The 27,123-nt window shown below is 42.5% G+C and overlaps 1 protein-coding gene across 1 annotated transcript; it reads right to left on the bottom strand.

Moving 5' to 3' along the window:
• Positions 1-794: 794 nt before the first annotated feature.
• Positions 795-15,810, bottom strand: CWC15 (CWC15 spliceosome associated protein homolog). The gene is made up of 7 exons (XM_064409486.1): positions 15,672-15,810; positions 13,712-13,850; positions 11,616-11,728; positions 10,588-10,676; positions 9,718-9,828; positions 1,421-1,539; positions 795-1,135 (listed from the first exon to the last, which is right to left on the bottom strand). Exons 2-7 carry the CDS (start codon positions 13,840-13,842, stop codon positions 1,006-1,008), a joined length of 693 nt encoding a protein of 230 aa, XP_064265556.1. The 5' UTR covers positions 13,843-13,850; positions 15,672-15,810; the 3' UTR covers positions 795-1,005.
• Between the last annotated feature and the right edge of the window lie 11,313 nt (positions 15,811-27,123).

Genomic DNA, 27,123 nt, shown 5'->3' with positions numbered 1-27,123 from the left:
GGATACCAGTCAAACAAAAATCTGAAACATTGTGCTCTACATTTACTCTCTTAAGAAAATCAAGTAAGTCTTCAAATTAAGAACTTGAAAATAATACTAAGAAACAGCATCTCTGAGAACAAACTCAATTGAGCACAACATACACAAGGAAAAGGGCAAGAGTTTTACATAAATACATCTGAGTTCTGCCACTGTCACCTCCTGGGCAGGGAGGTAACTACTCCATTTTGAAAATGCTATGTTCCTAGCCAGTGCACCACTTGGCCAAAATTTCAAATGCAACTGAGATGACAGGAGAACAGAAAAAAAATAAACCCTACACATTTTAGCTTTTTTTGCAGTCATTCATATTTTATACCATTCCAAGTGTTAACATGGACATTAGAGGAGTAAACAAAGTGTACTATGGTATCTTGGTATCGCTTATTTGATAAAAACACTTGCAAGTTTCTCACAATTCTATTATTACCATTAAAAGGCACACACAGAGACTGAAAAAAGAAACTAAAAATCAAAAACTAAGTTTCTAACTAGCTTTTAAGAGGAAGTCCAGTTTGCTACAGAAAGTGTGGCTCTTTTCAGCTCACGCTGCTTACTATACTCAGCTCTTCCTCACTTTTGATTAATACTGACATCTATCTAAGTTGTGTAAGTTACAAACCATCATCACTACAAATATAGGGCATTTTGGAAAGCAATTTAAATGATCAGCAGCATTTATTGCAAATCAGCTTCTCTCTTTTACCATTTACAGGTGGACAGTAAAAGTAAACACACACAAAGAAGAAAAAACATTCATGAGACACAAACTGGTTTAATCAAAACTGTAAAGGAAAACAATATGCAAGAATAAAAACTCCAGATACATAGCACTTATTAATTATGAAGCTGTTGCTGACCTCGGAAAAGCATTTGAGAATCCATGACCAAATATTCAGCCTTAAATTCTGAGGGAAATGGCCACGACCTACCAAGTCCTTCCGCACTACGGCACATAAAACTGCACTACTTGATGTACTTTTCCATGAACTTTTTGTGAAACTCTGATCGCAGAGTATCATTGACGAATCTTTTGTCCTTTTTTGTTTCGTCTATCCCCTTGGCACAGTTCTTGAAGACAACATCGTCATCCCACCTGAAAACAGAAGTTTTTAATTTCAGGAAGCTCATATGAAAATTAGGTGTAATATACAAAAAGATAGAAATGGAGTTTGACCTTCTTACAGAAGAACTAGTCATTAGGATTAGATTTTAGTCTTTCAGAAAAGATGATCTATTTTTCTACCCCAAGCTATCTCCTACACACTTGTGACAAGATCTGAGGAAGGAAATAGAAACCAGCTACAGTGATAACATTTTCTGACTCTGAACAGCGAGAGTCAGCAAGGGGATGGGTGCCACTGAACAGACTGCACAGTACCTCCTTTTAACTTTGAAGTTTGCCTGAGGCTGTGCTGGCCCAGTGAGGTTCAGCAGTGGGTTACCACTCAGGATGTTCTCCATCCGAATTCTTTCTTCTTCAGCCTTTTGCTCTTGTTCCTGAGAACCAGAAATGGATACATTATTTTTCTAGGCCACTTTTCTCCTCTAGTTGGTAGAGATCCACATTATTTAGCTTTGGTAGAGAGATCCACATTATTTAGCTTTGAACACTCACACAGATGGAGCTTTAATTCTTAGCCCAGATTTTTCAGAGTGTTTGGCACTTGCATATGAGGAGAATAAGGATAGAAGCAGAGGCACTCTACAGAGCTTAACTTTGCTAATAAACTGTCAGACTAGCAACATTCATATCGGCTCTACTTAGCTCTGATGCGCCATCAAATATTCAGGTGAATTCTAGCTTTACCATATACATATTTATTATATTAAAAACTGTATACACATTAAAAGGTTTTCTTTATCCTCATGAGAAAAGACATCATACAATATTCACTAGGTGGAAGAAACCATGCAGCATATTGAAACTTCTCTACTTTCAGCAGCTGTTAGGATTTTATAACTACAACTTCCCTAGGGACCAATTAAAAAGAATATTGAGAACCCCACAGTGAAAAGAACAGAGGATATCACAAGACTATTTAAGAGTTTCAATATTAAGAAGCAGAAAAATTTTCTTGTCCTTGTACTGTCAAATGCATATAGCTCAAGCCTAAGTGAAGCAATGCACTGCAAGTAACACAATTACAGTAATTTCATTGCCCACACTTTCAAGCTCTATTAGCACATCTAATAAAAGCGACTTAAATGTTTACAGACTTCAAAAATAATGTTTAGTATTAATTTTACATATTTTTCCACAGGCTTCCACAAATATTGCAGGGAGTGTTCTTTGATGAAAGAACTAGTAGGGAAAGAAAGTAATTCTTTAAATTAGGATGACTAAGTAGGTTTCCTACTCTGAAGTATGGTGTGAAGACACCGATTAAAAAATGAATGAAGCTTCATTAGCATTGCAGGAGAATCAAACCATGGCTTTTAAAATTACATAAACTAAAAACAAAGAGATCATGAGGTCAGGGTTTTTCCCCAAACTGGGGGAAAAAACCCCAAAAAACTGCAGAAAATTATTGCTGAGAACTTCTACAGGATCTCAAGAGAGGAAGCAGTTTCCTTGCTGCTGGAGTTTACAAGGTTTAAATGCTAAACTTGATGCTGATGCCAGCCAGAGGTCCCTAGCTTCAAACATTTAATCAATACTAAGTTATTTATTATTACCTACAATTTACTATATTTTTCCATTAAATTGATCAAATATGTGAAATTTTGGATGGGTTCCCTATCTCTGGAAGTGTTTAGGGCCAGGCTGGACAGACCTCTGAAGGTGTCCATGCCCACAGCAAGGGGGTTGGAAGTAGATGACCTTTAAGGTCCCTTCCAACACAAACCATCCTGTGATTCTATGAAATTTTCTTTTAAAATACCTCTGCTTTCTTAAGAACATGGATTTAATGTACACATGAATAGCAGATGATGCAGGATCACTGGTAAAGATTTTACTTTTCAAAATCTACTCAAGTTTTAGTTATGAAAAAACACCTACCATTACACTGCTTCTCACAAATAAAATGTAGACCAGCTGCAATTAATTGCCAGTGGGATGGGAAAAGCTCCCTAGAAGGGCACATTGCTCAAAAACAAAGCACAGCTTCAGGACAAGCCCTGTAATACCCTTATTTAAAAATATACCTTAGAAAAACTTGCTCTTTTCTGCTACTGTATCCATGGGGCTTTAACAAAAACCACAACAATTAGAAGTTATTAACACAAATGAACTGAGGTTTTGAATTTTCAAACAGCTCTAAATCTAACATTTGCAGTCCAACTTCTGTTATTATCACCCCATTAAGTATGGAAACATGGAGAACAAAAAGATTTGATATGGAACAGCAATTTCCTCCCATATTGCACAGAGCGAAGTATAATTTGAGTTTATATTTGGATCAGAGACAAGAAATGCATGCAGCTGCTTATGCACACAATGCCAACCTTTGATATACCATCTTCCTTCCACATAACATGGAACAGCCAAGAGCCATGAAATCCCATTTACTGCAGTCTGTTGCCATGTGCTCCCACCAGAAGTCCATCAGCCCTCAGACTGTTGTACAGCACATGCAGCACTGCTTTGAAACCAAACAAAATCTTGGATACTGGATCAAGCAAAAACTCAGTATTGATCTTCAGGTACCTCGCAGGAGGTGATCAGATACTGCTTATGACCATTAGCAAATTTGCAGCTGGATGCAAGCATGTGAAGTTTTCTCTGTGTTGTCCAAAATGAGGTGGGCTCTGCACCACTAACTTTAATCTCCAAAGCTTCATTAGAAGTGAGGCTTTGAAAACACAACAGGCCAGGGAAAAAGCAAGAGCAAATGAAAAGGCTACAAACCAAAAATTCCTAATCAAGAGAAGGTAGCATTACTAAGACCATTGTAAGAAATTAATACTCCACTATTGAAAAATGGTTCTGTGGACAGAACTTGTTCCAAGCTTCTATATGCAATCAGATGCAGCAGTTTCTGATTTTAGAGCTGGAGTCCAGGTGAACTCTTCTGAAGGTGGCAGGTAGAGCATGGCACAGTCTCATCCTCTAAGACATTAACTTCAGCCATGATCCAAAGTCGCTGAACCTGTGCATCATGCATTGCCTTATCAGACTACTATTTTTGTTTGAGTTTTTAGGATGCATGAAAATACATCCACACACCACTAATATACAGAGAGCTACAATGCAATTCACACATTACTTTTTTAGTGGTCAAAAATCGACTGGAGTCAGCCAGCACATATTCAGAAGGAACTGCAGTTCCTCTTCCCTCCCTTTCCCCACTTCAGATTTAATCTCATAAATTCATAGAAAGCTGATTCCAGCACTCTCCACCATGCATGAAGAGAAGCAAAAAGCACTCAGTCATTTGAATGGCAAATCTTCAGAATCACTAGAGAAAGATAAAGCCCATATTAAGAATCATAAAAAATAGGCATACGGTACTCCCATGTACTTCCTACACACAGATGTACATTCTAATTTTCTATACTAAGATTTCTAAAAGGCATGTTACACATCACCCTTTTAACTGCTTTGCCATAACCCACATAATATCCTCCAGCCTCAATCAGCCTGACATTGTTTGATTTCTGAAAACAAAGAAAAGCATTAAGTGACAAAATGTAGTGACAGAAATAAAAAATCAAAGCTGAAATAACACTTTTAAGAAGTGTTATACTACAAGCACTAGTGTAAGACTGGAAGAGGGATTTAGCTCTGGGTTAAGACACCAACAGACAGACATGGTCCCATAGGCACCTGAGCTCACATCTTGGCAGAGACCTAGAGGATAAAACAGGGAGCCAAGACAGCTTTTAGTGCTCACACTAAATTGTGACACAGGAGACCAACCACACTGTAGGCTCTGCTGACTGCATCTCCACTGCACCACCATGCAGGCCACGAGACACAACTTGCACATTGGCCCCAACAACTTGGCTTTTCAGCCTCAACTGCATTCTGTCCGCAGCTGATTATTGCTAGCAAAAAGCTGCATTAAGTCAATTACAGTTGCAGAGGACTGGGAAGTGGCAGATAAAATAAGTGGTAGAGGCAATCTTGTGAATTTCTTTCCTTGGCATATCTGTTTTTGACTGCAAAGGAAAGAAAAACATTGTTACCATGTTTATTTTGAGCATAGCTCCTACCCTTAGCACTGAGCAAGATTACTTTTACAGAAAGTGCTGAAATTCCCCAAATGACTCCATTGTATTAAAGTTAGTTATCCTACTCAGTTTTTATAGATGTTGAGCAGCTGAAAGAAAACCTGAAATACTCACATTTCATCAAAGGCGGAGAAAAAGTTAAAAAATATATAAATTGCATAACCTGATTAAAATGTTAATTTTTGAATGACAAACTGTGGTTGCACTGCCTTTAGCAGCAGGGAATGAAATTCAAGAATGCACAGACACACCCCAGTTATCCGACCCTGTGCAAGTCACCAGCTCTGTGCAATACAGACTCAAATAATTAATTGAAACTTCAAAAACAAAGAGCAGCAAGAAGTCACAACGGCAGCGTCCACACACAGCTTTGTTGTGATTTTGTCCACAAGGAAAGGGATGTTATCACTAGTTCTTGTCAAGGTTTAAGTGTTCTTGGCATGTCTCAAATATTAAATGAAGAAAACATGCTCTGCCATGTGCTTTTGTGTCTTTACTGAAATTTTCTTAATCACAGATTTAATCTTCTAGTTTTAGTCAGACCCTTGAGATTTAAGTGAAAAGGTTAACAGCTATCAAGACTCATTTTCTGATGTTTTATTTGAAAGCCTGTGGCATGTCTAAAACAGGGGGCAGAGCTAAGATTTATTGTGACCACTGGTAAAGTAATACATTCAGTTATAGAGAAACTTGGTGAAATTAAACTGTCAAGAAAACAAACTGAAATTTTTCTTCTGCTCTCAGTTAAACAAAGAACGACTGGATATTAAAACAGGTTTGCCAGAACTGCACACATACATTCAGCTGCTCACTGGCTTGAAGTTTCTTTTTAATTATTTCAACTTACTTTCTAAGGAAGCACTTGAAACTGAAAAACAAGAGCATTGTAAAGCTTAATTTAGAATACTGAAATGTTTACTGAAACCTGTGCGTGGATGGTTAACACAGACACTGATTTCATGTTTGTACAGTTTTATACAGACCTAGAATAATTCCACAGAAAGGACTTTCAAAACTACAATTTCCTGGTCAGCTTACTGTCTACTAGAAACAATCTGAGATTACAATTGTAGAGGAAACATCAGGATGACTCCCACACTCAAACGATTTTTTAAAAACATTCATAGTATTTATTTAATGATTCTACATAACCTCAGGGAATTAAGCATTTTGAGAAGTTAACAAGCTTTGAGAGGAACTGTTTATTGGGCTGACAAACTATTAGAACCTCTTAATATTAATATTGTCAAAATTAGATTTAGAGAATTTTTATGGAAATTTGTGTTGCCCATAAGGGAAGTTAATAGAGAACAGGACACCCCATAAAAAGTAGATTCTCATATTTTCTTTTTAACTGCTGTTTCAGCACAGATGCATTTGGAAAGAAGCTGTTCTCCTTTAATGACAGCTTAAATAATGGACACCGAAGTGATGAGTGAAGACTAGTAACAAAATAACAGTTTACTCTAAATGAAGTCTCAGAAGTAATTAGACCAGTATTTTAATAAATCAAAATAACTAAAGTACCAGGGAAAAATCTACACATGGCACAGGTTTGGGACCCTGGGACGTTGCAAGAAGATGACAAGAAGAGACACATTAATCTGTCTGTGTAACAATGGGGCTAGAGAATGATGATCAGGGTGAAGAGAGAACAGGTATTCACTCCACAGTTTCTCTTTGCCTGGCCACTGGCTCACCCACGCTGTCTACTGTGGACAGCAGCATTTCAGCAGGTAAAGCTGTACATGGATTTGGATTAACAGCAACTGCACAGTTAAGACTTTACATGATATGCTATCCTGAAGTGATCTGAATTATTAATACAAGGTTACTTACAAAGTTAGGTCTAAATTATGGCTTGCAGTACATAGTAACATCAAATAAAATGCATCTTAAAGGAAAAGGATTTTATATAAAATAACTCTAAAATGCTTAGCCAGTAACACCTTATTCCAAAGCCATGGAAAATAAGGCATAATCTGAACAGATTGCATACTAACAAACAGAAGACTTCTTTCCAAAGATGATCCTTACTGCTACAGATTTTCCAAGGCTGTGCCCCACTCTGGCTTTTACTTTTTCCATCAAAACAGTCTTAGTTTCCTACTCCCAAAAAAAACACAAGAAAATAAAATCCCAGCACCCTCTATTTATTGAAGATGCCAATTTTAAAGAGAGCCTACCTGCCACTAACCAGTGAAAGGATGAAAACTGGAGGTCTAGATTCTTAGCATGCAATAGGCACTATTGCAAAAAAATAACACGATTTTATTCAGCATGCATGCAGCACTGGACATTACAAGCCCTGCTGCTGGGTTAGGAGAACATCCATGAGGGTTAACACATTGTACCTGTAAGAGACAGCAAAACAAAACAAGCGCTATCCCAGATACTTTGTGGCTTTTAGCACCCTCTAGTGACAAAATCAGAATTTCACAGAGATTATGATCCTACTTTCCAGACATGATAAAAGAAGCAAGCACTTGGCTATGTGAGCTGCAATTTGCTAACCATTATCTTCCTAATGCAAGTTTTCTACACTGGAATGTGACAAGTTATACTGTTTAATCTTGATGCATAACTTACAACTATCAAGCAAAGTGAAAATCCACACAGACCTGAGCTTTCATTTTAAGCATCGTGCAAGGACAGCTAAAGTCAAAATCTTTCCTACACATGGCTACACTTAATTTGTAGTTTAGTACATTTCACACAGGAATACGTGGTCGAATTGCTGACAGTGTTTTTAAGTAATTTTCACTATGTTGTTTCTACAAAAGACAATTTCATTGCTTTATGATGTTCCTCAAATGCCTAGAAGAAGACACAGGAGATGCTTTCAGACATCCTTTAATGCAGAAGACCTCTCACAGGCCAGACAGGCAATCAAGTAACAAGTCTTGTACAGCACAATTTCTGCAGTGAAGCAGCTTTTAGCCTTGAGTACTATTTAAGTGCAAAACTGCAGAGTTCACTTGTTTTACAGGCCTTATTGATTCTAAAGTTAAATTTATATATTGTTAGGCAAGAACAACTACAACACAACTGCAATGCTGCCAACAGCAGTTAAAACATTATCCTCTCCTAGCTGCTCCTAGTGTCTGCTGGAAGCTCAGCCCTGTTTACTGCCAGCTAAGCATTCATGGAAAACACTAAACTATGAATGTGTTTGTTAAGCTACAGGAAAGGTTACAAGTAGAGCAGAGGCACTAAAACATTATGTTGTCAGAACAGCCTTTGATTCGGCTCCAGATCAGTATCTAATGTGTTTATCTAGCATGTTCTAAAAAAGTACTTCAGATAAGTTTATACACAGGTGACAGGTGGCTTGGTTTTCTGACAGACTTTTTGATGGTTTGGGGTTTTTGTTTTACTCTGATGGAGAGTATACTTACAAAAACATACAAAACTACTCCAGGTGAAGGAACCAAAGTTTCACAAAAGCACTACAATTATTTAAGCCCTACTCAAAAAGAGAAAGCACTGAGTAAAAGCAGATGAGGGAATGTTGCACGCATCCACTACTTCTGTTGCAGCACCAGAGGAGAGAGTTTCAGCAGCGCAGATGAAATACCCTCAACTCTAAACTCTGTTGCAATACTATGTTAGAACCAGCACCCAAAACAAACCTAAAACCTGGTGAGTTTGACAACACAAATGACATCCAGAAACTAGTCCAAACTCCCAGTACCTAGAAGTGCAATCAATAGCTAGGAATTTTGATAATGCACTCCATCCCAACAATCCCCTCTTACACCAAGGACCACTAGCATAGGATTGAGTCCCACTCACAGGACAACATCTGTAACTACAGGGACCTTCCTCCCCTTTCAAGGGCAGAACATGGTGTTTTCATCTGTAGAGAGGGATTACAGAGAGGTATGAAAGCTACACGTGAATTGAGTTTCCCAGTTCTGAAAAGACTGCTGTATTGTTATTGGGTTTTGAAGAGACAACTTTCAAATGAATTTGCCTGTGTATAATCACATGAAAATAGCTCTGGTCTTACAGTTCAAATTGGTGCTCCTTGCAGCACCAAAGCTGTAAAAGAACAACTACTGTATAAAACCTGCAGCACCAAAAAGCACGCATCTATATTTCATAAATAAAAATAGTATTTCTTGTTTCACAAAAGCTAGTTAAGTAAACTAAATTACATCAGATTGCATCAGCTCACTAATGCCCCTATATCCTTTGGTATGACAGCTGAGTGCAGAGGACTTATACATGAAATCAAGATTATCTTCACTCACTGCCCGTACAACGTGTAGGAAAATAGAATAAAACGTTTCAGTGAGTAAAACATTCAATATGTCTAATATAGAAAAAATTTCTTAATAATTATTAGACAGAAGAACAAATACATCATATCTGAGAGGAGGTTTGAACAGCACTTTGTTTACCAGTTCTCACTCATCCCAAGCACTTTAGGCACACCAGATTTAATAGACATCAGTTCACAAAAAAACAGGTGCTTTTTAATGTGTGAGATTTTACCTTTCGAGCTTGTTCTTCAGCTCGTTCTTTCTTGATTTTTTCCAGCTCAGCTAGAAGAGCTGCAGTGTCATCATCATCACTGTCTTCCAAGTCCTCATCTTCATCATCTTCCTAATAGTAACAAATGGAAGGCAAGAATCAGTTTGTTCATTTAATTTAATAAAAAATGGCCCTGGGCTGCCCAACTACAGCTACAATTGGATGGCTGATTTCTGAAGTACTGCTGACTGATTTCTGAAGTACTTAGGTAGCACCAAATACAATACAAATAGGGTTTTTGCTCTTTTATAGTAAAGCCAAGAGAAAAACATATTCGTGCTTTTGGGATGACTGCAATTAAAAATGCTATGTAACTGATTGACTCTAGAGAATGGGTATCCCCAGTCACTCTCCATCATTGTGATACAAGTCATTCTGTGGGCCTCATTAACCTGTCCAGTACTGCTGGGACCAAATACCACAGGATTTAAAAGCCCAGAGCTTATTGTCAAGCCTTTGACTTAACTCCTAGATATCAGCAATAAGAAGCATAGTCAAAGGCAAGCATTGGTGGTTCATGCAGAGAATCATCTGCAAGTATCTCAACAGTTCTACCCTTGGGGAATTCTTACTAAGTCAGTGGTAATTCCCCATACTGTAAGTGGTATTTTCAGTTTCCTAGATTTTTTTGCTTTCCAAGAATACTATTACAGCATGGACCAGAATCCTCTGAACAACTCTGGACTTTCACCACAGTACAGAAGCTGTAAAAGGAAAACACATTGGAACCTGTTTGAGATCTTTAGGCAACCTAAAAGTACATATAGCATTAACAGCAAATCCTTAAGGCAGGGTAACAAAAGGAAAGAAGACACAAAAGAAGATACATACATCAGTCAGAGGATCATCTGCATCAAGATTTGCTGCAGGAATCTGGTCTAGCCGAGGCTTCTTAGACACAGAAGATGATGTTGTATGTTCTATGGTGTAAGAGTAAAACCAAAAAGTGTCTAAGTCACTTCATTTAACTGCATCTACTGTCAAAAAGCAAAAATCTTCACAATTTGTCTTGCATTAGAGTAAGAGAAAAATGCTTGTGCTTACTTTCCCCTCACTTCTCAATCTTAATGTCCATGTTAATTCCTCCCCCTAGGAAGCCTCAAGAGCAGCAATAATATCCCAAACTTACAGTTTGGCCTCCAGAAGCTTTTTGAAGTCATTATTATTTCAATCAGAAGAAAAAAAAAAAAACCCAAAAAAAAAAAAAAAAAAAAAACACCATAAAAAACAGAGGTGGAGAAATAGTCTTATTACATATATCCAACTGGAGGGTTCCCATTTAGGATGATCCCAAAGCATCACTGTTGGCTAGTTTGGTCAAACTACACCTACTTTCTTCTGTGAATCTGAAAGCCATGCAACAGCTTCACATCTAAACCTAAAGTACAAGAGGTTGTACTTAAATACTAAAAATGAGTATTTCTCAAAAAGCTCTTTGATTTTGTTATTACTTCACCATGTCTGAAAAAAATAGCATACTTTCAAGCAGATTTATTGTTACACTGGTACTGTAACAGCAGAAGATGAGTCATTACACTTTCTCCTTCCTGTCTTGCCCATCCAAGTACAAAATGAAGTCCTTTATTAGCTGTACACACTTGTTGCCAACTCATTACAATTATACTGTATCAGCTGGGCATGCTTTTCTACTAGCTGGCCTGTATTTCTGCTAGCCTGAAGCCAGCGTGAAAGCCAATGGACATTCCCTTGCAGGTCAACAGCTCTGAATTATCAGGCCAATACCTTAAATTCTACTCTCATGACATGCTGTCTGCAACTGCAAACTTCTTACAACATCAAATTTCACGCAAGAGCAATGTTTCACAAAGGAGTTAAGGTTTTTGTTTCTTGGTTGTTACCTCTGGTTGGTCTGTCTCTGTTCTTTTCTCTGGCAGCAACTCGTTCTCTCTCCTCCAGCTCCCGTCTGAAATCACGGTTCCGCACCTCCTCGGGAGCATCCTGAGTGGTCTGTCTAAAACAACAAACAGGGAGAAAGCCTGAAGTCTGACACTCTGCAGCTGGGCAGAATTTTTTCATGAAGGCCAGTAAATCCTGGGCTGAACAGGCAAGGACAGGGAACAAGAACTGGGTTCCACGCAAACGCACGTTTGCTCTCTCCTCAGCAGAGCCCTCCTGTGTACGTATGCACTGCACACAGACCTGCCACGCCACCCACTCCTGCTCCTTCTGGTGGCTCCTGAAGGAATGAAAGGCCCTACTTAAATTCCTACAGAACAGGATGGTGACACCTGTCTGTACTTCGCTACGTTGAAATATTGTGTTCTCCAGCAGTCCAATCCCAGTGTCCTAGTAGACATGCACACACATGGTCACTTCTTTTCATTGTTTTACCACCCAAAGTTGCTGCTGCAAACTCAATCTCTAAGGCTTACAGATAAGACCAAGACTAGAACATCCTTTCCATGAACCTTTTCTTCTCCATGAGCATACACCATGACCAATAATAAAAAAGCTGGGAATACAGGTAAAACACCTTGTAAATACATGTCACCCCTCTTTTATGTAACAGCACACTGGCAAAAAGCAATGAACTACGTATATCTGAGCCACATTAAATTACACTAGGGGCTGCTGAAATTTTTGTGGATATCTTAAAAAGAACTAGTGAATAAAAGCAAGCACCTCTCTGTGAACCCAGTGCTGGAAGTAAGGGTGCCTGGAAGAAACCCAGACATGAGGCATTATAAACACATTGTGTGTACAGCCCATCTTTATGATGAAGCATTTAATTTGCTTTTGTAAATAAAACACTGAATTTGGAATCCTTGTTAGAGCTGCAAAATCTCCCTAAACCCTGTGCCATGCAAACAAACATGGGTGGGATTGAAACACTGGACTTTTCCTGCAGTGATGCAGTCCTGGCAATTTAACAAAGACAACTTTTTATTAGGTATTTGGGAGGAAAAACAGAAGACACTTGATTCTCTCTCCATCTCTCTCTCTCTCACACAAAAGGAGGGATTTAAAACATATATTGTATGTTTCTGATCCCACAGACTTCTTCCAAAGTAACAGACTGGTCTTCCAAACCCCACTTTTTTTACAAAACAAACCACCAGAAATTTTCCCCATAACATCCAAACACATTGGGCAGCACTTTTTGTGTTGTTTGTTTTGGTATTCTCCAAAACACTCAGCTCCCTTATGAATACATATTCTTGAAAACCAAAGGGGCAGGAGGGAAGAGGTGGCAGGGTAAATACCTACACAAAAAAGTGCAACAGTAAATCCTTAACATCAATTAGATAAAATGAGCATTTTTAGATTGACACAGTCAATTTAAATTCTACCATACTGACTTCAGGTTTTTTTTACTCTTTCAAAAAGATAAAAATTTATTGTGCATTTCAAACACAGGAAAATATTCCTAAGATCACATTATCTTTCTTACTAGCTAAAGAAATTTCTTTTCCCAGGACCTGAGTAAACCACCTGCAGCTTAACATCAGCTCTTCCAACACATCCCACTATCCGAGTGCTATTCCATGGCTCCCCTGCCTCCTCTCAATGCCTTCACACAGTGGTCCTTTGCCAAATACATGATGTGGTTTTCCAGCTTTACTATGTGCTCAACTTCACTTCTCTCATCCCAACCTGCTCTGCGAGTACTGACAGTACTCCCTGTGGCTCAGCCACAATGCCAACCTACTCACCACTTCACTGCCCAAGAAGTTCATCTCCAATGTTCATTTTCTAGTAATTCATGTACATAAACAGCAACAAATTATCACTAAAATTAAACCTCCCCAAATCACCCATTTGAAGTCCTAGCTCTGCTTTTGAGACTTTCACTTTTAGCCCACTTGTTCAGCACTCCTGTGCAATCTCTGGACCAAGCACATCAACATGTATTGAGAAAATTTTAGAGTATCACTCATAACAAAAGAGTCATTCCCAGTCTGCTTTGCCCCAACAGGAAAAAAATGATACCAACCTGTATTTGATTTTAGTATGAGAAGGAAGATCTCTGCTAGAATATTGTTTGGATAGCTGGCTTAAGTCTCCTTCACCTTTTCCCCTTCCTCCTCTTGCAGGTTCAAACGTCGGCCTGGCTGCTGTGGTCATCTTCACTCCTACAGAATCAAGGGATGAAACAAGCTGTTACTACAATTCACAGTGTAAGACACTCACTGGGAGCTACTCTGCTCCTGGAACTGTTGAAGCAGTGACCCAGGGATAATACACAGCTGGTCACTCAGCTCATGATCCTCAGAATTTGAGTAGCATTTTAGTGACAGAACCTATTCAGGTTTCACAACAGAGTGTCTTCCAATGTGCTTGGAAAATGATAGATGGACTCTAACTTAAGTAAGAAGCTACATAAGCCACATTTGTAAAGGAAATAACACCAGCCAGGAACTGATCTCCCATCCTTTAAGGATGTAAAGTACATCCTTACAGTAAGCAAGCAGTACAGTCTTGTCACTAAGCTCTTTCCCCTCTGGAAAACTGCAGTCAAAACCGACTGCCTGCTGGGATGAGCCCTTCACTGCTGCCCAGACCAGTGCTGGTGGCAGCACAGAGACCACGGCGTGCCTGGGAAGGTGCTGATCATTGGCCGCTGGTGAACGCCGGGCAGCACAAACAAAGTGCAAGGGAAAAACCCTGGATAAAGGGAGAAGTTGTCACAAGTTCCCCCCTAGAAACTGCAGGAGCCCAGCATGTCCTAAAAACCAGACTGGCAGATGCCCCAGTTTCTCCTGTCACTCCTCAGCCACCCCGGGAGCACACGCTGTGCTCAGCACTGCCTGGCAGCCCCTGCAGACCCTGCAAGCCCAAGCCAAGCCTATTTTGTCAGTCTGTCACTTTGAATGAGAGCACAAACACCCAACTTCAGCACCAAAATGATAATATAATGTGTGGCTCAAAGTAACATCCCATCAGGCAGAGCAGCTACAGCCACTGAACTGCTACTCAAAAAACAAAATTAACAGAGGGAAACACCTTTAAAAAGAAGTGAGATGGTAACCAGCCTTGGCTCCTTTGTCTAGGCCAGCTGACACTTTTCAGTGAGGCTGTACCAGTCACCTGAAGCTCAGTGAGCCATTTCAGATCTCTTGGCACACATTCTGCCAGACCCATGATCCAAGAAAGTCACTTGTTCCCAAAACTTATCTGTGCTAATCATATGTAATAGGGGGGATCCATGAAATCAGGTGAAGAACAAGACCTGGTGTGGCTGCAGTAGTTTCAGGAAACATCTGGAAATTATCCCTGCTTTTCTTAGGTTACAGAATTAACCAGGTTGGAAAAGACCTATGACATTGCTGAGTCCAACCTGTGACCGAATATAAAACTAGACCATGGCACTAAGTGCCAAAATCCACTCTTTCCTTAAACACCTCGAGGGATAATGGCTCCACTATCCTTGGGCAGCTCATTCCAATGTCCAATCACCCTCTCGGTGAAGAAATTCCTCCTAATGCCCAACCTAAACCCCCACCGGCACAACTTCAGGTCACCTCCTCTTGTCCTGGGAAAAGAGGCCAACCAGCTGGCCCCCACCTCCTTTCGAGCAGTTGCAGAAAGCGCTAAGGTTCCCCTGAGCCTCTTCTTCTCCAGGCTAAACAAGCCCAGCTGCTCCTCACAGAACTAAGCCAGGCTGGATTCAGCTTGGCCTTCAAGGACCCAGACTCAACCTTAAACCTCTCAGGCTTCAGAAATACCCGAAGAAGCCTCTTCAGCACTAGCAGGAGTTATCGGCCGAGAGGGAACGACCGAGCTCGGCCCGCAGCCGGGCTGCGCCCTGACCGGGGCATCCAAACCGCAGCGTCAGGCCCGGCCGCAGCCCGGCCCCTCGCTGAGCCCGCCTCCCCCGGCACCCCCTGCCCCAGAGCCGCCTCTCCACCTCCAGCAGCCTCCCGCAGCGCCCCGCCGCTCTCCCGGTCACTCACAGCACGGCCTGCTCCGCCCTGCGCCGCCGAGCCTACACCGCCACCATAACTCCGCCACGCACCCACAATGCCCCGCGGCGGGCCATAGAGACGGGCGCGCTGACCATAGAGACGGGCGCGAGCGTGTCCGCCATGGCGGTGCCGGGCGGAAGTGCCCTGGGGCGCGGCCGCCCCGTGGCCATGGCGGCTGCGCTGCGGGGCTGCGGGAAAGCGGGGACGGAGAGAGGGCTGGGAGCCTTGGAGGGCTAACAGGGGAGGGTAGAAACAATGGAACAATGGCAGGCGGAGGAAAAGGGAGTAGCTTAGGCATTCTCTTTATTCGGTGGGGTGTGTTAGGTACATCAGCCTAAGTCTGATTTAAAGCAAGTCACGTCTGACTTGCCCCTGCCCTCCTTGCAGAGAAGTCCTTCACATGGCGTAGATGTTTACACGATGGATTGAGACCGGCTGTAAGGAAGACATCTTTTCCTGTGGCGGTGTGGAGGCGCTGGAGCGGGGTGCCCAGAGGAGCCGAGGGTGCTCCGTCCCTGGCAGTGTGTCCGGAGCCAGGCTGGCCGGGCTTTGGGCAGCTCGGTCTCGTGGAACATGTCCCTGCTCATCACAGCGGGCTTAGAACTAGCTGCTCTTTAAGGCCCCTTCCAACCCAAACCGTGATTCTATAATCATTGCTGTCTGTGCGAAGAAGCCAAAGCACAACGACGATCGATAAGGAATTAAATTCCCTCTCTTAAAATGCAGCTCCTTCCTTGTGTTTATTGCTCCTTTTAGATGCATTTTATTGTCAAGCTTCTGCGAAGCCACACTAAGGCCTGTGAAGGAAAAGGCTCTCTGATGTACCGACAAATGAGCACAGAAACATTTTCCCGAGTGCTCGACACCCAAATGCAGTTTGGAAGAGAGCCCACAAGAGGTCCCACGGATCTTGCTGTCCAGGGAGCTACAGCAACAAAGGCAATTGCACCCTTGCCTCAACGAGCCATCAGAGAAAGCACTTGGAAGAACTGGGTTTTAGTCTAGAAAGAAAACAAATATTTTAAGCAAGTTAAGCTTCACTCTGAAGTTGAATAGATAGTGACGGTAATTGCTGTGCCAGGTCCTAAGAGCTACGCCTGTCAGTAACCAGGTATCCAGCATTGCATTTTCTCATCTGCAAGCTTCTATCAGCACCCTGTGAAATGGGTTTATGATTTTTCCCACTACAGGCACTTTAAATTCAAGATCGAACCTTGCAGAGAAGTCTGGCTTCGGGAAATTGGTGTTGTTGGGCTACAGATCACAGCAGCCTGAACTGAGTGCATCATTCTGCGATGGGGGGTGTTACTCCTAGATTACAAATCTGTGGATTTTAAATCAAGAGGCGCTGACTGCTATGCTAATTTGACTGGTGCAGCAGAATGTCATGTTTTGCTCAGTAACACGTCCTGAAGGCAGTGCCTACTGTTCAGTTGTAATATCCATCTGGCAGAAGGTATCAAGTCTTGATTAAAGACCTCCAGAGCTGAAGGGACCTCTCCTGATGTTGGGTTAGAGGAAAAGGCGAGCATTCCGTTGTGTGTTAAAAACTAGCACAGCCCCTGCTCTGAACACATTGGAAGATTCTTCAAATAGTAAAGGAATGGCTTTGTGTCTTTGGCCAAAATTGTTCCCCAGGGAGCTTCCCTTCCCCCAGATTGTGTGTAGCAGGGTGAAGGTGTGTTTTGTGGTCAAGGGCTTGATCTCCCTAGAAGACTTGAACACTAAAGAAGGATATTGGTGAAGGGGAGGTGCCTCAGCCCAGACTCCTAAAAATACAAACTCAATTTTGTTGCAGAAGCACCTAACCTTCACAGGTCCACCAACTATTGGGTTTAAAGATCTCAAATCATACCAAGTTTTTCCCAATCTTGAGCTTGTTTGGATTTAGTTCAGGAGTAAGGAGTTTAGCACCATATTGTCTCCAGGACCTAACAATAATAGCTGGTTTATTCTGCAGCTCAAGTGCTCAGAGAGCCTTCATCCAGTAATTATTCTCAGAGTATGTCCACACTCATCAGGGTCACCATCAACTTCTCAGTCCCTCTGGGTCACATCACAGAGCTCTTTCCCATACAGGGCTCACCCCACACATGGAGAATTATTGTCCCACCAGGCAGGCTTTGGCATTTAGGAACATTCTCCGTGTGTTTTTGACCAGCCAAGCATAAGGGAAGGGATTAAAGATCCACCAAAGTGCAGGGATGTAGAAGGGGACACCACTCAAGTTCAGTGGTAAAGGTGGCAGGTGTGAATTCCTGTGTTCCTGGATTCTGCATTGAAATGCCATCAGATAGTGTAAACAAATAAACAATAACAAACTCCAGATCTTCCCCCTTCCCATGGCTGCTCAAATCTTTGCTGAGCAGTTTTGCTGTGGCAACCCTTAGAAAGGTATTGTGTGCTGCATGGAAAACATGAAAAGCAGAAGTCACCACTTCCCTTGATCATTTCCTCCAGTAATTATCCTCACAGTTTAAAACTGCACCTTATTTTTAATTTCAGTTGTCTTTGTTTCCAACCACAGGCGCCTTTTGTGCCTTTGTATGGTAATTTTAAAAGCCTGTGCTCCCACTAAGTATTTATACTTTGTAATCTAGTCTTGCTGCTGCCTTTGGATAAAGTAAGCAGGCTCTTCTAATCTTGGGATAGTTTTCTTCCACACACTGATTGATTGAGGGCTTTTTCTTGCTCTATCCAATCTATCAACAACAAAAATATAAAAACAGTTTCAGCATCAGCTCCATCAATGTGAACGAGAGAGATATAATCACTTTCCTACCACAGCTTTCTATGTTGTTGTTTATCTGAAGATCATGCTGGCCTTTTTACCCACACCACTGCATTGGGGGCTTGAATCCAGGCATGTGTCCATGGTGACTTTTGAATCCTTCTCAGAGTTGTCATTTTCTGGATTAGAAAATTCTATGTAGTCTTTGAGCTGCAACAAATAAACGTATTTGGTTGTGTTACAGGCATCAGTCTTAAAAATAAATCCTTTGCTGGTGTCACTGGCATAGCCTCTTAGTGTCCCAATCCTTTGTGGTACCCATACACATTCACAGTGCCATTTGCTTGTGGATCACACCTGGAGACCAACATTCTTTGCTTATCCCAGTGCTTTAGGATGTAGGTCTCACCAAAGTGCTGGTCCTTCTCTGAGATCATGGCAAGACTGCAAAAGACATTGTGTCCTGAAAGAGAACAAACACATTTCTAAAAACCTTGTGCCTGTTTGAAGCTTTGTTAATGTTTTTCTCTTGGCCTGTAGTGTTATGAAGATTGTTAATGTTCCTAATGGACTTTAAAAACTCCCTTTTAGACTTGCCAGTGTAGGGATTTTCCCTGTTTCCTGTGTAATTTGTCTGTTCTTGAAACCTTTCTCTATTCTTTGGGTTTTGGTTTCCCTTTCTTCCATCTCAAGCATTTATCTTACTTACTGATTTTCACTGATGTTTTTTTCTGAATCCAGAAAGGCATTTAGTTGAAGCAAATGTAATTCCCGAGTTTTCATCTCTCCCACTGTAGGGTGTCTTCTTCCCACCCTTAAAGTACAGCAGGACAATGTGCAATCTCCTCTTTCAAAGCAGTGCTCTGAAGGTGAGCATTTTCCCCAGCAGGACAGAGGTTCAGTGCTGGAATGGAAATCTCCCAGCTTGAATTTTCCCCTTGCCTCCCCTTTCTTGTGAGAGCCTGTTTTTGGCCATCTGAGGCACAGTTTACATGGCTGATCAGCAGTAAATTGTAAATCCTGTTTCTGCTTTGGAGTGGCCACAGCACCGTTTCCTCCCTCAGGACACTGTGTGCTTTGAAGGATTGTGCCTCCTGCTGGGAAACAGATATAGAAGGGCGCAGGGAATTGTCAAGAGTGGAAACTTGGTGCAGGAATGCTCAGCATCCAAACCAGCCTTAAAAGCAGTTCATGGGAAGTTGCTGTTTCCTTGATTGGAAAAAGAATAGAAGCTGGGTAAGGCTGTGACTCAGCCAGTGAGTCAGCAGGGGCTGCTTTCCAATGAGGCCATCTTGTGTTCTTTTGCTCTTCGCCACACCTTCCTGCTGCCTGCCGTGGGACAGTAAAGGCCATTTAATGCTGCTTCTCTTTGCACACAAAGTCATTCCAGCTTGTAACCTATTCCCTGATGCCTCCCACTTCACCATCTCTCCAACTGTCTGCTTCCGCGCTCCATTCCATTCCATTCCCTGGGCTGCTGCTGGGATTTTTGTGCCTTCAGTACTCCAATCATGGGTGCATTTAGCAGCTGCAGAGACAGACTGTGACCTATTCACCACAGAGGGAAAATCCCAGGAATGAGTGGGAATTCCCTGGAAGAAAAGACACGGCATGAGGAGCTGACCTGGATCCTCCCCGAGGCAGTGATGACCTGCATCAGACACCGCAGACTGTGGTTCCTCAGCCAGCCATTAAACGAGCCAGACCAGTGCTGCAGGTCCAGCACACTGAATTTGAATACATCCTCTGTCAATTGTTTCTTCTCTGTCTGCTTCCCCACACGCGCGGCTCTCCGCTGACATCCCAGTGCTTTTCCAACGTGAGACGTGATGTCAGCCAAAAGGCACTCAGGGACTTGGGGAAGGGAGGGTGCTGCAGGAAGGAGTGGCGCCCCAAGACACACACAGCTAATGCTTCCTGGACTCACAGTCTTGGATGCATGCTCAGCTCCATGGAAGCTCTCTTGTTTCTACTGAAGGGATTTTGTTTTTGAGCTTGGATAAAGCAAATAATTTTAGCCATGCACTATTTACATCCAGGCAAGCAGCCAGGACATACTCTGCTATGGTTGCATCCACTGTTAAGCAAAAGTGTCCTACTGTTTTATTTATTAACCAAACATTTCCAATAGCCAAGCTAATTTTATCCTTTCCTTAATGCTGGCTGACGATGACTCAGTCTGGCTGGGAGGAGTCTCAGAAGCACGGGGCCCAGATTTTGAAAACCAGTGTTATAGAAGGGAGGGGCTGGCTGTCTATGTACCACAGTGGCTCTGGCTTTGAACCTGCTCACTTTACCTCTCCCTTTGTGTACGTGTGGAATAAAGGAACCAGTGAAGTATTCCACAAGTGAGCTTGTTAGGCAGGGTGGAGTGGAGATGACCTTGTCTCCGTAAGAGTCAGCTGCAGCTATAACTTTTAGCAATAATATCAGGAGCTGGAACACATACTTCTCTGGAAGTTTTTTAATGTTTTAATGCTTTATCAATATTTTCTCTCTGAATCAGTCCTCAGTTTATGTGCATCTCTCCCTTAGCTTTAGGATTGCTCTTATACCACACCAGGTAAGTGAGATATCTAGGCTAGGCAAATCTTTAGGGTACTTTATTTGTTCAGTGGACAGTGACAGGTTCTTCTGGGAGGTGATTCACTCCCTTGCTTGAGCAATCCCACAAAATCCTGCTCTATATTTCATTAGTAATTTACAAAGCAACCAGAAGATGTGGAGTTTACAATGTAAAACTATGTAAAAACACAAGGTTAAGTTAAATGAGATCCTTCTGGATTCAAAATTTCAGTTACTGGAAGCTTCAAGGTGCAGGTAAGTACTTTTTGTAAACAGGGCTCTAAAGAATAGAGAATCCAGTGTGGAAGCACAAAATCTCCTAATTTATCTTCAGTCTCCAAACCAGGAATACAAGGAAGAATTCATAAGAAAAGTAAAACAGCTCTATGACATCCTGACCAAGTTAAAACACAATTCAAGTTCCTTTCCAGCAGCATCTCAGTATTGCAGTCCTCAAACAAATTGAAAAGAAGGTCAGCCATAGGATCAATTTCTACTACCTCCAAAGATGCCACACAAATATAATATGTGTTCCTACCTAACAGGATTCTAGCTGGTATCAGCCAGCAGTGAGTTCTCTTAACCACTGTGTTAACCTTTAGTTATTCTTAGTTATCCTTTATTTACTGAACTAGCACACTGAGGAAAGGGTTTGGCCAGTAATGTAGCTTTGAAAGAGTTTTAATCAGCCACATTGTTTCTTTCAGACGTGGGCAGAAGTGAGTTTATTCTGATTCAGATGGAAACAAAGAACAAGAGCTTGAAAAACAATGAAATCCCCACAAGCGGGATCAACCAGGTTGTTTTTCTTTCAGTTCTTGATTGCAAATTTCCAGTATTTTAGCTGCTGGGGCCTTAAGGGAGCCTTTTGCTTTTGTGGAACTATGTCAGTGCAGAGGGCTGGCACTCAGGAAAACTTAATTTCTTCCTAGCACTGCCACTAGAGAGGGGACCTTGACAAAGCCACTCCCTCTCCCCAAGTCTTGTGCATCTCCCTTTTTGTAAAACCACAAATAATGGACCAAGGGCTTTTGCTCTGCAACTTGTTGAAGTAATGTCCCATTTAAGTGCAGGCTCTGAAATTTGTTTTCCCATATTACAAAGCCCATAGGGCTTTGACATTTAATTTTGCCATCAGAACCATCACCTCTATTTGAGCAAGACTTGTGAACTGGGTCTTGTTGTGGGACTCAGATTAAGGATAAAGCAGGCTTCTCCTACAAGATCAGTAACCCTGACTGAAGCTACTTACAGATTACACCAGCCTGGCAAAACTTGTTCCCTTCCTGGGTTTTAATCTCTGTTTTGTGATTTGTGCAGAAAGACAGGAGGAGCTGAGTTGAAGTTTAAGTGGTTAATACTGGTCAGGAGTATAAAAACAGGATTAGCAGAACTGGTTGGTTTAGGATTTCTGGTGGCCAGTTCCTTCAGCTGAACATGGAGCTCCACTGTGGGTGCAAGCAGGAGGCCTTGCTTCCCTCCTTTGGGGAGCATGCAAAAGGGGGTATTGCCCCAAGACTTGGGGCTCACCAAGAAGGTGAGTGTGCTGCAAACGACTCTGCAGATGTGCCTCATCTTGGCAAGACACTGCCTGTTTCTGTATCATTGCTATTGAGGATTAGTAATTACGTCCAAGCTTTGCATTTCCCTCCCTTTTCCTGTTCTCCTTGTCCACTTGCCTGTCATGAGTGTGGTGAAAGCAGCCACATCTCTGTCCCTGCAAAAATATGCCCGTTGAGCAGCTTGACCTCACTGCTCCCATCCAGTACTATCTTACTGCGCCCCTAATAACTTGGCTTTGCTGTCCTTGGAGGTAGAAATTTAAGCAGGAATAGAGGGAGGAGTCCTGGTCCTGTGCAGGGTGCTGCATCCCTCTGGTGGGGAGTCCCACCCACCAGAGCACAGCAGTTTGTGAGCAGCTGTGGAGGGAAGACGATGGAGCTGGTGCCTGTGGGGGTAGGGCTTGCACAGGAATGTTTGGCGTGTGATGAATGTGCCTCACTATTTACATCTCTCCCCCCTTCAAGTTTTCATTGTGCTGGAGCCTGCCTACTCCAGCAACTCCTGCTCCTGCAGTGTTTACCAGCTATGAGCTCTGTAGTCCGTGCTTGGTAGGTTTCCAAGCACTTCCCATCAGGTGTAAGGATGCTCAGTTAGGAACACGTGGAGTGGTTATGCAGGCCTTGTGCTGGAGGGAGGTTAGAGGGCTGTGCTGCTCTCAGGGGAGTTCTGTTCCTTTGGCTGCTGCACAGAGGAGATTGAGAGCACCATGTCCTGGCACCGGCACAGGGACTGCTGCTCAGAGGGACTGTAAGCAGAGTGGTCCAGGCTGAACTGCAAAACTCTTGCTCTTGTGCTTTCACTACAGAACTAAAGGGCAGAAGGTGATTCTCCTTCTGACTATTTGTGCAAAGTTCAGTGGCAAGCAGCCCAGGGCAGCAGAACAGTGACTCCTGTCACTGGCTCTTACAGGGGTGAGACACTTGAGGCCAAATCTCTTCTGCCTCCTGATGGAAAAAAAGATCTAAACCTCAATTTCCTAGACGCTGAACTGAGCTTGAGAGAGGGAGACAAAGTTACCTTTCCTCAGGGGCTTTGGGTTTTGCACTTGTAATTTAACCTGCAATCCCAACATCCACCTGTTTGTTTACAGGTCTAATTTGAGGCGAGTACTTCCTTCCACCCTGCTGTCAGTGTGACTAAAAGCACTGCTGCTTTTTTATTTTAGAGGAAATACTCTGTCCTGGCTGTCATGCACCGATGCTATTCTGTGACCTCTAAGGGCAGAATCTGAGCCCTATATTCATGGTAGTGACAGGATCCTGGGAGGGGTGATTGTGTTTTTCACATCTGAATTTTTCCCTAGGCAGTACTGGCCAAGAAGCAACATATGTGGAAAATATGATATTACATTTATGCCCAGAGCAGTTGCAATATATATTTCAGTAGCAAGCCAAGGCCTGAAATGAGAATGGAGAAAGAGCTGCTCACTCTTCTCTCACACAGCCAAGGCACTTAATTTTTCATGAGCTAAGTCTCTGTGATGGCAGGAGTACATTAGATCCTGCCTGAGGTTTGTCATCCTGGGTTCACTTTAGAGCTGGTGCAGAGACAGAGGCACATCTGGAGGATGCCACCTTGTCCTTGCCTGGCTATGTAGCATGATGCAAGTCAGAGCCTTGTGGTGCCTGCCTCTCTACTCTTGGGACTGGGCTCCATAGGGACATCTCCACTGCCAGTCTGTGTGGCACAGAGGGTGCTGGGGCTGGGGAGCAGCTGGAACTTCATATCCATCTATCAGGTCTGGCCAAACCTTTAATGCAGAACATCTCACTCCTCCTAGTACTCCTTGGTTCCAAAACACAGTGCTGTTTCTGGAGACAGGCAGTCCTGGGTGTGGCTGCTATCTTGCCTCTTGATTAGAGGTTCTGGATCCTGCCAGCAGGTTTAGCTTTCTCAAGGGTTATGGCTTTCTCCTTCCCTCTTCTGAAGATGATGCAAGCCTAACAAGCCTGTACCTCTAATTTTCTTCCCACTCACCAGTCTTTTGTCAATGCAGACTGTCAGGAGCTGTCTCACGCCTTGTTTTGGGCAGCATGAGCACAGCAAGCTCTCAGCATTGACTGAATCACACTGCACTTTTGAAAATATAAAATAAAACAAATAGTAAAAAAAATCAATATTAACACCTAGAAGAAAAGCATGTAAGTGGATAACTCCCTGTCCAAAACAGATTTAAAGTGTGTAAGAACTGTTGTGGCTTTGACTAATTGACAATCTGTAAAACAAAGGCCATTACAGTTGAAACATCAACTCTTTTTTTTTTAGTTGTTTTCATGTTAAAAAGCACCTCCTAATTTAAAGAATGGATGTACTACAGCTTTCAGCACATCTCTAAATAGCTCATTTTGACAGATAATCATTTGCACTATTAAAAACAGTGCCTTATACTGCTAATCTACATCCATCCTGCTTTTGCTGTCTAGCATGGGATTGTCATTGTGCTTCTTTTAAACAGTCTGAAGATCTCTTGGGTATGAAGACTGTGATAAAGTGCCAAAGGAAGCAGCCTTTGGATTTTATTAATTTTATTCCATATTTATGCAATGCATTTATACTTCATGGTGCATGATTCATTTATACTTTACAAGGTGCCTGTCAGACTTCCACCATGCAAGTTTTTGTACTAAATGAGAATATGTCTCTGTCCTAATGGTGTCATGATTCATAGAGCAGTGTGCATGCTTCATTCTTCCCAGTTGCCACCCTTTTCCTCTGATTGTACACCACAGACAACCTCCTCTATAATGTTTTGTTTAAAACTTCATGCTCTTTTTCTCTTCTGAATTCAACTGCAACACCACTTCGGGGCATCCACTGTCTGCTGTGAGTGGACACTGAGTCTGGACAGGAGAAAATGCAAGTAAAGAAGCAGAGCAGCCAGATCAGCATCCCTGGGACTCTTAGGCAGTTCGTGGCCTCTCACAGGCCATCCTTGCTGTTGAGCATCGTGGCAGAGTTGAGCAACAAAGCAGCACTGCCAGTGCAAGGCCATTCCTCACCAGCACCAGGGACACCATGGGGAAGGTGTCAAGACAAAAGGCAACAGAGATTGGCATTAAAACCTCATTTTAGGTGGGAAAAATCAAAATCCCAAAAATGTGTTTTCAGGCTCTTCCCTAGAATTTGTTGCCCTTCTGCCCACCCCCTCCCCTTGCCCTTGAATCTCTTAGTTACAATAGGAAAATTGTTTCACTCTTGCTTTTCCCTGTAGCTCAGCACTGGGCTCCCTTCCCAGAGCAAGTTTCTAAACTGATTTTAAAAAGACTGTTTCCCCATGAGACAGTGAGGAGGCAGATGTGCTCTCTGACATGCCATAGCATGTCTGCTGGCACTGTTGTGCTCCAAGTCCAAGCTTGGTATGCCTACTGAAACAAATGGTGTCTCTCTCATGTGACTGCTTGCCCTTGGAGACACTGTCTTCTTCCTTTTCTTCTCAGGAGAAAGGGACAGTCACATACAACACTTGAGTCTCACAGAGGCCATGATAGGAGACTGGAGATCCAGCCTGGAAAAATATTTGGAGTCAAGAATGTTTTGAAAGGCTAGGTTAGAGGGTCAAGCATGTGAAGGGCTAGATTTTCTATTTGTAGCAAATCCAGTGTCAGTCGTGTGAACAGAGACAGGGCTGGAGAAGCAGTGTGGGAAAGCAGACAGACAAGCCCAACAGCTTCTTAATGGCTAGAGAGTTTGGATGCTGACATGCTTTTCAGGTTAGTTTTGCAGGGAGGTAGTCTTCCTTTTGAGACATTGTTCTTGATGCTTGTTCTTGGTCCTGCTCTTGACCCTTGGAGAACAGGAAGACTGCTCATTTATGTCAGGTCAATGAAGATGGAAGTTAACCTTTCATTTTCCTTTCCCCCTATTCCTCCTCATATTTTCTCCTCATTTTCTTATCACAAGAGACTTTCCTCAGATTTCTCTCATCATCTCACTTGACCTGTCACAACCTGCCTCCTGGGTTTCCTCACACCTATTTCCATTTGTTTTCCATCTTTACCTTTTCTTAGCACCCTAGATTTTCAGGAGTGCAGATCCTCCTCCACTCTAATTTTTGCCCAATATCTTCCTTTTCCTGATGGTCAATACCATTTTCTGGATCCTTACCTCTTTTCTTCCCTTCCTTCTCTCCAACATCTCTTAATTTTCCCCAACACTCTTTACCTCTGTCATGTCTTGCAAACTCTGTGTCTGTACAGTTTGTTGTCTACAGCCTCTCTTGTCTCCCACAGCCTCTGCCTGCCACTGAGTGATCAGTTTCCTCATGAGGGCAAGAGGAGAGGCAGGCACTGATCTCTTCTCTGTGGTGACCAATGACAGGACCTGAGGGAATGGGCTGAAGCTGTGTCAGGGGAGGTTTGGGTTGGATATGTTCAGGAAAACATATCCTGAAAGAAAAGGTTCTTCACCCAAAGGGTGGTTGGGCACTGAACAGGCTCCCCAGGGCAGTGGTCACAGCCCCAAGCCTGACAGAATTCAAGAATCATTTGGACAATGCTCTTAGGCACCTGGTGTGACTCTTGGGGTGTGCTGTGCAGGGCCAGGAGCTGAGCTTGATGGTCCTTGTGTGTCCGTTCCATCTTG

The sequence above is a fragment of the Passer domesticus genome, chromosome 2 (genome assembly GCF_036417665.1).
Source record: "Passer domesticus isolate bPasDom1 chromosome 2, bPasDom1.hap1, whole genome shotgun sequence".
Taxonomy (NCBI): Eukaryota; Metazoa; Chordata; class Aves; order Passeriformes; family Passeridae; genus Passer; species Passer domesticus.
The sequence above is the reverse complement of the archived record's forward strand: the minus strand, read 5'-3'. Positions and strand labels throughout refer to the sequence as shown.